At 37.0% G+C, this 11553-nt stretch overlaps 3 protein-coding genes across 3 annotated transcripts; all 3 read left to right on the top strand.

The window, feature by feature from the left end:
* The first annotated feature begins 339 nt into the window (after positions 1-339).
* Positions 340-4096, top strand: LOC113289643 (dolichyl-diphosphooligosaccharide--protein glycosyltransferase subunit 1A-like). The gene is made up of 10 exons (XM_026538966.1): positions 340-520; positions 767-811; positions 1213-1847; positions 1948-2095; positions 2228-2404; positions 2602-2670; positions 2826-2915; positions 3126-3284; positions 3391-3615; positions 3698-4096. Exons 1-10 carry the CDS (start codon positions 419-421, stop codon positions 3890-3892), a joined length of 1845 nt encoding a protein of 614 aa, XP_026394751.1. The 5' UTR covers positions 340-418; the 3' UTR covers positions 3893-4096.
* Positions 4097-4486: 390 nt separating this feature from the next.
* Positions 4487-6771, top strand: LOC113286267 (outer envelope pore protein 21, chloroplastic-like). Its single transcript, XM_026534928.1, has 5 exons — positions 4487-4670; positions 5215-5289; positions 5417-5569; positions 6226-6324; positions 6528-6771. Exons 1-5 carry the CDS (start codon positions 4578-4580, stop codon positions 6609-6611), a joined length of 504 nt encoding a protein of 167 aa, XP_026390713.1. The 5' UTR covers positions 4487-4577; the 3' UTR covers positions 6612-6771.
* A 2017-nt stretch (positions 6772-8788) lies between these two features.
* LOC113289644 (RING-H2 finger protein ATL8-like) lies at positions 8789-9787 on the top strand. The gene has a single exon (XM_026538967.1). The coding sequence runs from the start codon at positions 9083-9085 to the stop codon at positions 9653-9655; it is 573 nt and encodes a 190-aa protein (XP_026394752.1). The 5' UTR covers positions 8789-9082; the 3' UTR covers positions 9656-9787.
* Positions 9788-11553: the final 1766 nt, after the last annotated feature.

Consider the following 11553-nt stretch of genomic DNA (forward strand, 5'->3'; position numbering starts at 1 on the left):
GTTCTACAAATGCATCATAAAAGGAGACTGTCAAGTGATCATGAATATCCTTGCTGAAATGTCAGAAGAGATCCCTTGGAAAGTCACAGATAGGTGCAAGAGTATGCCTGATATCAAAATTCAAGTTCATCAAGCGAGGAGCTAATGCAGCTCACTCTCTCGCAAACTATGAAAGCTGAGTGGTGGACATCTTTATCCTTCCCTGTTGTGTCAGATTTTGGAACCTAAAGACTGTGTAAATGCGGTCAACGGTCAATGAAGAACGGCCCAAGTAAGAAAGATAAGGTGTATAATGCGCACACTGCGTAAGCCAGAGTGATGCACACACACCACACCACACCACACCACACCACACCACACCACTTTCTTCTTCAAGGCTCTGAGTTTTTAGGGCTCGAAATCTAGCGCCACAGACAGAATGGAAAAAATGGGGTTTCGATTTATAGTATTTGTTCTTGCGATATCTTTTCTCTCAACACCCGTGATTTCAGACTTGATCCTCTCAAAAGTTGAACGAAAAGTAAGTATGAGTGACCTAATTTTGATAACAAAATTGGGATTTTAATTATTATTTTTTTGCCTGATATTATTTAGTTAAGCTTGATCCAAGTATAATTAGCAGGAGCTGTTTCTTTTTTCTTACAAACTTAAACAATGTTGTTTCGTTTGTGATTTTGTTTCATGAAAGAGATTGTTCATGGAAAATTGTTTAGCTGGTTCGTGTTTTTGCTAAATTTTCATGGTCTTCATTGTGATTCTTTTGCAGACTGATTTGACTTCACAGATTGTACGGATCAGTTCGTCTCTAAAGGTGATTTTTTATTTTATTTTTTTTGAAGTAGGAATGATGCTTTTCTGCATGTGAATTTTCCAGATTATGTGAAAAATTTGAGGTTGGGTTGCGCTTGCTATTTGGTTAAAGTTTGCATGATGAAAATGTAAAAACTAATTATAGTTTTGTATGTAGAACTAAAGGTAATAAAGTTGTGGATACTTCAAGAACATGCGAATTTTCAAATCCTCTGTACTTATTATTAGGGTTCAAACCACAAACTACTATCAAAACCTAACTATAATGTCGATATGGTTGAGGCATATTACAAATTTGCATGGCAAACCAAGTACAATCTGATGGACTTGCTTTATAGGCATAGTTGATTGTTGATATATTGTTACATTATTTCTAAAATTTCTTTAATACACTCTTTATAGGTAGAGAATGAAGGTCCAAATGTGGTGTCAGAGGTTTTATTGTCATTTCCTGACTTCCAAGTTAAGAAAATGGCACATATGGTAGTATCACTAGTTGAAGGCAAAGGAAAATCAAAAGGCTCTTCTATCAATTTACCAGCTCAAGTTATCCACCCTGATGGAATGCCTCCTGCTTTGACGCTTTATTCAGTGTCTTTGCCCAAGGGTTTGAGTAAAGGGGAAAGCTTAACTCTGGAAGTCTTTGCTGTGTACACCCATTCTTTGCAGCCATTCCCGGAGGAGATTACTCAGGCTGATATTCAGCTTGTTGTATATCAGGATAGTGCCTACTTTCTCTCACCTTACAAAGTCAAGTTCCAATCACTCAATGTTAAACTGCCTAGTTCCAGAGTTGAATCATTTACAAAACTTGAAAATTCGAAGCTCGTGGAATCAGAACTTAAATATGGTCCATATGAGGATCTTCCTCCATTTTCATACTCCCCTGTTGTAGTTCATTATGAAAACAATCGACCCTTTGCTGTTGCTCAAGTGCTGGTGCGAGAGATAGAAATTTCTCATTGGGGTAATGTACAGGTGACAGAGCATTACAAAGTTGCACATGGAGGTGCTCTAAACAAGGGGGGATTCTCAAGGTTGGTTTATTGTTCTTATTTCATTCTTGTTAAATTATTTTACTCCTTTTGTTAATTCTGGCATTCTGACCCTTGCATATCGTCTTGGATGCAACAACAGACTTGATTACCAAGCAAGACCACAAGTAAGAGGAGTATCATCGTTTCAGCGCCTTATTGCTAAATTGCCACGAGGAGCTCATTCAATTTATTACAGGGATGAAATTGGCAATATCTCAACCTCACATGTATGGGGGGATTCTAGAAAGGTGAACTATGTGTGGAAATGCTGATAGCTGCTATATGGGGAATAATTCAAGATATGGAAATATGTTTCAAAGAAGAATAGGTTTTTCTTTATGTTGTTTGTAATTTTCACTTTAGTTGGTTTGCATATGCAGACAGTGCTGGAAATTGAACCTAGGTTCCCTATTTTTGGCGGTTGGAGAACAGCTTTTACCATTGGCTATGGTTTGCCACTCGAAGACTTTTTATTTGCGTCAGAGGGCAAACGTTTCTTAAATTTTTCATATGGTAGTCCGATGGAAGATTTGGTGGTTGATAATCTTATCATGAAGGCAAGTATATTTGCTTCTATGCAGCTTTACTCTTGGAATCATTTAAGTTCTTTTTAAGTTACAGTTAGATTGCTTATTAAACTATCTGGTTGAATTTCTCAGGAATTCATCTTACTACAGTGCTTATTTATGTAGTTCATCAGTCGTAAACTAGTCTAGTCTGTTTGTTTCTTAAAATGGTGTCACTCTGTTTACAGGTTGTTTTGCCTGAAGGGTCAAAAGATATTTCTGTTTCGGTTCCATTTGGAGTGAAACAACAGGAAGAGGTGAACACCGCTCAACTTGTTCCTTGATTTTTTCTGTTTTTCTTCGTTTTTTTTGTTGTTGTTGTTGGTTTGTTCGTTTGAACTTCTTTTTTCTGCTTGCTATTAGATTTGAAAGTTCCCACTGTTAAGGGTACAATATTTAATTCCTAATGCAGGTAAAATATTCCAACCTGGATATTCTCGGGCGCCCTGTGGTTTTGCTAGAGAAGACTAATGTTGTGCCAGAGCATAATCAGTATTTTCAGGTGCACCTTTAACTGGCGTCCTCTTTAACATGGTGTGATTTTCTTATATTCTTGTTTTAGAGACAATTGATAGAGTTGTTTTTGGGTGCATTTCATGGTTGGCACAAATTTGTTCAGTTCTGATTCCACTTCCTTGGCAAGGTGTATTTTGTGATGTTTTTTTTTTCAGTTCTTATATTGATGGAAAACTTTTCATTTCTTTGGGTTCAGGTGTATTACAGATTCAACAACTTATCATTACTTATGGAGCCGTTAATGTTGATATGTGGATTTCTCTTTCTTTTCATCACTTGCATTGCATATATGCATGCTGATTTTTCAATCTCAAAATCTTCTGCTTCTTATTTGGCAAAATTGCAGTTGGATGAGGTAAGTGTTAAATTTCAAGTACCAATTATAATGTATTGTGTGTATAATAAAAAAAGTGGTTAAGAGTTAAATTTCTCCCGATCTCACTATCCTTCTTTCATTTCAGGTACAAGCAACTATTCAGCAGTTCCAGAACATAATGAACCGCTGTTTAGCAGTGCATGATAAGCTGGATGCATCATTACGCGATCTTTCCAGGACAGGAGATGTTCAAGCTTGCAAAGCAGTCCGTAAACTTGCCATCAGTTTGTTGAAGGATTTATCAAAAGACATGAAGCCTTTACTAATTTTCTTGCAGTCGTCCCCACAAGCAGCTCAGATTTGGACTAAGGTTTGATCTAATTTCCGTAACCTAAATTGATGTCTGCAATGTTATTGTAATCATCTGCAATTTCCTTATGTTTTTGATTTAGGTTGAGGACTTGGTTGGGAAGGAGAAAGAGATGGAAGAGAAACTGATGTTGAAACACTCGATTGTGGTGGAAGGTTACGAGAAGAAGTCTGGGGGACGGGAAATAGAGAACCGTGTTGCTCCACATCAGCAAAAGCTAACTTCCCTAAGGCAAGAGGTTGATGATCTTCTTGAAATCATCGATGAGTTCTGTTAGATAGTTAAAATAGATAGTGTAAGTTATTAGAGTTCCAAAATTTTCTCCACGGAGTGAAAACTTTTAGAAGATTCATTACACTGTTGGGATGTTGGGTTCAGATTCTTTTTGTTGTATTTTTTGTTCCAACACTCGTTTTTCTAATGAATCATATGTGAGAATATGAGTGCAAAATGTGCAATACAGTAGAAAGAACTTTGTTTATTCGGGTCTTAGAGAATTACAGTCTCTAATAGGCGTGGCTGTATCTGACTTAATGTATTTGTTTAATTGAGTCAGATCTGATTCGACTGACTCAAAAATATGTGTCGCCAGCAAAAAGAAAAACCGAAAAAGAACAAAACAGATAACCTTTAAGTTAAGTTTTGGTACTAGTATCTGTATCATCGGTCCACGACCTGCGCCTTCGATAGCTTGATTACAAACGGTTATAACCCTAGGTCACCAAGATGGAATCTTCGTCGTTCATAAGATAAAGTTAATCATATGACACGTGGATAACTTCTAGGTGGATGCATCAGAACTTAAATTCTTTGGAGACAGCGAACACAATTTAATCCTGAGAGATAGATAGAGAGGATCAAATTTAGTTCTTATTTCTTTCCCGCTTGACAGTTGCCCCCTCCGCAGTCACGCCGTGCTTTATCTAGGGTTTTAAATCCTTGACCAAAAGAAAAAAGAAAAAATGCAGACTTCTCTCAGATATGGAGGAGACTCAAAATCTGTGAGATTTCACTCCAAGGAGAAGTTCCCTATTGACAGCAAAACTTATTTGCAGGTTATTTTTTCTTGCATTTAGGTTTTCTGTTTTCGTTCTTTGTTGTAGTTACTCTAATTGCTTTAAACTTGTACTTGGAAACCATTTAATTTTTTTGCTCATAATTGTATTATTTTTATGAGTTTCTTGTAGATATGAACTTAATATGTTAACTTTTTCGTCTTTGAATTTCTCTGTTGATTTTACCTAACCAAACACTGTACATAAATTTCTGTCGTTGAGCATTACCTTTATGCCATATGTAGCTTGGGGCAGACATAGTTGTTAAATTGATGATGAGATAACGAAGACGCATTATAAGTTAACATGTTGTGCTATTATTAGTTTACACCAATGATTCGTTTATTCAATTCATAAAACAATACAATATCAGTTGAAATTATATGGAGTTCGGATTCTTTGATATTGATTGGATAATATGTGTGCTTAAACAAATGAATTTACCTTCACAAATCTATCTTGGGCATCATCTTTGACACACTGTTGCTATAGGTTAACAAAGGTGCAAAGTTTTCTAAATAGAACTATTGTCTTCTTATGACAGGTAAATGGGGAGTTGGATACAAATGTTGGAGGTCCTACTTATTGTAGTGCAATCATTAGACATTTTTACCCTGAGGTATGCACATTGTATTCCCTGAGCTTGCAGTTACAGATTCAAAGATGTTCTCTAAAATCTACTTCAAGTAAATGTTTATATCCCAAAGTTGTCTAAAATTCTATCTTGTAAAATCAAATGTCTTTAGCTATCAGCAAGCCTTGGAGTAGGTCTGCAGTATAATCAACATGAAAAGCTTAGATATACTGTGCGTGGAAAGAAGGCGTTTCCTCTTACATCCAGTGGGTTACTAAATTTTGTCGTCAAGGGAAGATGCGATGCAGATAAAGAATTTAAAGAGGTCTGTATTTCTAATCAGGAATCAACATAGGCTGAGAAGAGATTTTAATGTTGTGTGTGTGAAGATTGGATAATGTTACTCGTGCAATCTAGTGTGTATGATATTCTTGGTTCTTTTCATCTAGATGTACAGCCAAACAAAGACACCGGCTGAATAATTCCCTTTTAGTTCTGACTTAAGTTTATGCACTGGCGTAGTGCATCAGTTTCTACAGAGCTGTGATTCAGAGTGTCGATTAGTTTGAACTTTGATGTCTTGAATTCGATTGTGGCTGAATTCCCACTTCTAGATTTTAGTTAGAAAAGGAAGATGGGCTCAGTTGTGATAGTGATTTGCCATGTATCTAACCATACCCTGGTTGCCACCCTAACACTGTTTTAGGACAAACTACCTACATCTGTAGTTGGTTTTCCAAATTCATGACTTGAACTGTAAAAGTATATTGCCTCTGGTACTCGGAAGTATCTATGCATCTTTTCCTTGTATGTTAAACAAAACCTTATTGCCAATTTTCACAGGAGAATCAGGCACTCTTGCACTTCATTGTAAAGTTCACTTCTCATACTTGTTTACTCTATCATGAAGTTTGATTTCCTTGTAGAAACACCAATCGGGTTTGTCTCTCATTTCTACCTCGTGTTCAATATTTTTAACAGAGAAAGGGAAGAGGAGCAGCTGAAGTTACTTTGGCAGTGCTCAATTTTCAAAAGGACCAAGATGTAAGATTCAAAATAGGCTATGAGATGCTTGAAAAGGTATATATCATTATCTTTTATGTGTGTAACATGATTACATGGAATCCAATATTTAGCCTGAACTTCGTACCATCATTTCACACAAAGGGGGTGAACTCTCTCGGTTTTATAGAATGCACAAGCTTAATCCGGATTTTGATGCATTGGTTCTTTAATGTTTTCTTTGGTTACTTCAATTCAACCCTGCCATGATTTTATTCCAGGTGCCATACTTTCAGATAAGGGAAAACAACTGGACACTCAATGCCAACATTGACGGTAAATGGAATATTCGATTTGATCTATGAAGTGGCAGGACTAGGTTTACTATATTTATCATCTGTTAGTAGTATAATAATAGAAGCTAAACTTCTTTTACATTATTCTTTGTCCGCCTTACCATGATGTAGGTTTCCTACTGGATTTGATTTGTGGTACATCTAGTTTTTTTAAATTTCCTTTTCTACATTGCATCTAGAATTTTTTTTCTTTTGATGAGAATAGAACTAGTGTAGATGAACAAAGATGTCAGGCTTTATTGGTTCAATGGTCCAGATGGTGGAATTTTGGAGCTCTAGTTCAGATTTCATATTCAACAGATTCAATCATATTTAGGCTTTTGTTTCAGATATAAAACACAAATACACCATCTAAGTGGCCACCAAGTTTTCCATCTTTCTTTTCTGTTGTGGATTCCCCTACCAAAGCCAGAAAGTGAGGTGCATGTGATGGTGTCAAACTTCAACAACCCCACCACACTGCCCTCATCCTTTTAAAGGACAAGTGTTTGCAATAGGTTAGTGGTGTGCCCACCCAATACTACCAAGGATTCACTTAAGTTGTGAAAATGCATGAAACTTCTCCAGATTGTGCGAAAACTATGTCATAGGATTAGGATGAAGACCTTGAATCTGTGCAGATTGCTTTTGGTTCATTGCTTAGGCCTCAGTTGGGTTTACCCAGAAGTGATGGATGTTCTGTGAGGGTTATTTTAGATGTACAAACCCACTGTCTTATGGGTAATGTTAGATGTGTACCAATATAGATCAGATTGATGCATCTCACACAAAAGGGAATACTTTTAGATACAAAAACTTTTCTATTTTTGGTTTTGTATCACATTCACTGAATTGTGATTTTAAGTACCAGAGAGTAAAGCAAGAGTCCTACATGCGGAGAAAAGGGGATAAAAATGAGGATATTGATAGTGGAATACTGAGGATTCGGATGAAAGTGTGATTATCTCAACATTGTGCAACATTCTGAAGCAGTTCTGACTTGTTTTTGAACTGTTGTTGCTGCTACCTTATCCATTTAGAAACGAAAAGTATAATTGCGAGTTAGGATAAGTTAAGGATGGGGTTCGGTGACTTCTTATCTCCAGAAAGGGGATAATATCTGGCTTGCAAGTTGTAGATAAATCATTTTGATTTCCTTGGCCACTTTCTCATTTTCTTTGACTAAAGATACCCTTAAAAGCACCCTCAACCCTGTCAAAGTTTAAGAAGAACATCCCTTACCCTAATAATGTGTACAGGAATAAAACTGGACACGTACTTCTCCAACCTTTGAATATATCTCCAAGGAAAGAAAACGAACAAAAAGATGCAGTTTCACTCATCAGTTTCCCTTTTTACTATTTGATTATAACTTTTTTAAGGCTCATCTGTCTGCTTTATATATGAACTTGGCTATAATATGGTGGGAGATAAGTTAGATATTTATCAATCAGAGTTGTAATCAAAAGAAACTCGAATATGAAATTGAAAAGGGTCAAACCTGCCTAAAAATGTGTTTTGATTCTCTACAGTACTCTGTTTTAAAGAATGTACAGTAGTATGAGGACCTACATACCAAACACCCTCACATGTAGTAGCAGTAGTACTACTCCCAAGTCCCAATTGATGGGGTAGTTTTCATCTTGAATTCAAAATTAAGAGACTGAAAATTTCTCTACCCAAGTCAAGAGTCTTTTTAACCTTTGTGCCCACGGTATTAGAATGCCAATTGCCATACCGCTGCAACAGCTGTTATGTTACTATGACGAGTGTACTGTTTTTAGTCACCGAACAATCGCATGTTTATCTTGGTTTGGAGTTTCGTGTAATAAACTTTACACCAAAGTAGGGGATTATTCTGGGAAGATCCAAAACGTGGCAACTTTGTCTTAATGCTGAGGATATATTCAATTATTTGGTTTTGGTTATCATTTTCCTACGCAATACAAAAGAGGTGAGGTAAAATTCCAAAACTGTGGAGCAATGATTAACCAGAGAACTAGCGGATGAACACATCTACCAAACACCGATTCTACATTATCAAAAGCATTGTAAAGTGGTACTAAGGACAGGGAGTAGCTAGTTGTGGACCTTGTGGTAGTGAGTGAGTGGTCCCTAAATTCTCATCAATACCTTTGATTTGACTGTAACCCACTGATCAAAATTCAGACCCGTGGTTACTTCTTATCTAGTTGTTCATTTTCACTTCTTTGGAATGTTGTTCATGAAAATATACCCATTAAAGTTTGTGTGAATATGTCTAAACTCTATGTAAGAAAGTAAAATACACTCACTTTATATACTACTTTTAGAAATCCAAGCTCAAACTCATCAACTATTTATACCTTTCAAATTCCTCAAAACACTCTCTAAATTCTTCCTCGTCCATCTCCATTTCTCTCTATTCCAACTACAGTTTCTTTCGATACCTTATAACTCACTCAGAACCCCTTCTTTTCTCAGGCACGTTCAAAAAAAAATCTAGTGAATTCATTTTCTTAATGTCTACATCAACAAGAAGATTGCTTTCCGGCGTGGCAGCGGCGGCACCGCCACCAGAACCTCTTGCAACTGATTCTGATTTAGTAATCATACTAGCTGCTCTATTATGTGCCCTGATTTGTGTGGTTGGTTTATTCGCTGTGGCTCGTTGCGCTTGGTCACGGAGGAATCATTCTACTACACTGGTTCCTCAGCTACTCCCGGCTGCTAACAATGGTTTGAAAAAGAAGATCATTCAGCAACTTCCTAAAATCATTTTTGGTGCAGGAAGTGCTATCAGTGGAAATTTGGCCGATTGTGTTATCTGTTTAACTGAATTCGTTGATGGGGATGAGATTAGAGTTCTTCCTCAGTGTGGGCATGGATTTCATGTCGGCTGTATCGACACGTGGCTTGGTTCTCATTCTTCGTGTCCGTCCTGCCGTCAGATATTTATTTCCCCTACTCCGAGGTGTCAAAAGTGCGGTGGAGTCCCGGCAAGATCGGATGAAACTGGTGCCGACTTGGAAGTTGGACTCAAGAGTAGTACTACCACTGTTACTCAATCTCAGGAACATAGGTTTCTGCCTTGATTGATTAGAAGAAATACTGTATTTCTTAATTAGTTAGATATTTTTGGCTTTAAGCCTTTAACCTTTATATGTCAAAAGTGTATTATTCTGGTTTTTTGTTTAATACTACTTGGCAGTGCAATATTTTATTCACAAACATGTGTATTATTGCATCCTTCCCGGCCTGAAGTAGTTTCGTATATACTCTCTGCTTAGCGAAAGAAGTTATTGCTTGCAGACACTCAGACGCAATGGATGTGTTTGTTGCTTCACATCACACCGGATCCCTCTTGGGCATAGAGAATCACTGGGACGAAAAGTTCTGGTGAACCTGAGACGGGGACCAAGATATCTACTTTAGAAAGGATCCCCATCCACTGAGACCAACTAACCCAAATGCCTACCGAATGATGGAAATTTTCCATTTTGAGCTTTTTATATAGTGGACACAGAAATCACCATTATCTTGAATTTTGAATTTTATTTTTAAAAGTACATGTCAAAAGTAACCCACCATTTTTACATGTTTCTCGTGTTTAATAAGTTGATAATCGGTAACGCATTATTCGATGTAAAAACTTCATTATTGGAAAACGCGAGTAAGGTGAGGAGGACTCACAAAGCGGGGTTCCAGAGCTTAAATTCCTTTTTGAGTTTTTGTGGACCAAATTGGTGAGCTGTCGGAGCAATTTCGATGGACTCAACAAAATCAAAATTTGTTCATTTTGATCTCATTATGGACTCGATAAACATGGAAAACGGATGAACAAACCAACAAATTTATTGGTTTTCAACAAAACCAAAATTTGTTCATTTTGATCTCATTATGGACTCGATAAACATGAAAAACGGATGAACAAACCAACAAATTTATTGGTTTTTTGAGTGATATGGAAGAACAGGCGCCCGCTCGAAGGAAGGTCGGGTGACCGTGGCACATTCGCTGGAGTTTGTTCCAAAAATGCTAGCCCGTGTCTCACAACCGCCCGTTATTCCATCACACGCCAGCCTCTCTGTTCAAGCACCGCGTTTTTCCCGAAACCGGGCATACTTCCCTCTTACAATTTTCAATCTTTTTAAAACTCCCACATATCTTAGAACCAATAGCTTCAAGTTTTGGATCTCAAAAAAATGTGATCGCCTTTTCAGCCATTTCACCAACAATAAACTAAAAAGTTGAAATAGATTTAGAAGAGAAAATTCAAGAGAAGTGAATTTTGTGTGAGTGAATTGTTTGAAGATGATGGTAATTTATAGAGGTAAAATAATGAATTTTGAATTTTGTGTGTGGAGAGAACGCCGCGTTTAAGCATCAAAAGCCGGGGGTTGTGGTTCCAACGCCGAGTTTGTGCTACACATGCTGGCGATTGTTCTTTGACCTGACGTTTGATGATCAACGGCCCACTTCTTTTCCCATAGTGGAGAAACGTGTTTGGCTATCCACATGGCTCAACAAAGTTTTCAATTTGACCATTGCCATAGGAATTGCCCATAGGTTTCAGATGCATGAATGACATAACTAGTAATTATATCGCTTATGTATGTTCTAAATGGGAGTTTAGACGATTGTGCTATCTGTTTAACTGAATTCGTTGATGGGGATGTGAAAAAGTGGGGGTCTAATAACCACACCCAATATTTCACTTAGCAATATGTATGGACTAACTCCAATATACATTCAAGAGAATCAACTAGACAGTCAGATTCAATCTTAAGAAAAGTGCACGAAAGAGTTATATCTCAATTTCTCTATTCAATCTGCAATCAAACAAATAGGAATTTACGGGCCCGATTGAATATAAGAAATAACTTGGACGGTATCAAAAACCAATATCCAAATGTCAATCAATTTAATCAACAACCAAAGGTTGGATTCAAAATTGATTGAACTTACGCACAAACTATGATATTTCAATTAT

This window comes from Papaver somniferum, chromosome 6 (assembly GCF_003573695.1).
Source record: "Papaver somniferum cultivar HN1 chromosome 6, ASM357369v1, whole genome shotgun sequence".
In the NCBI taxonomy this organism is placed as follows: domain Eukaryota; kingdom Viridiplantae; phylum Streptophyta; class Magnoliopsida; order Ranunculales; family Papaveraceae; genus Papaver; species Papaver somniferum.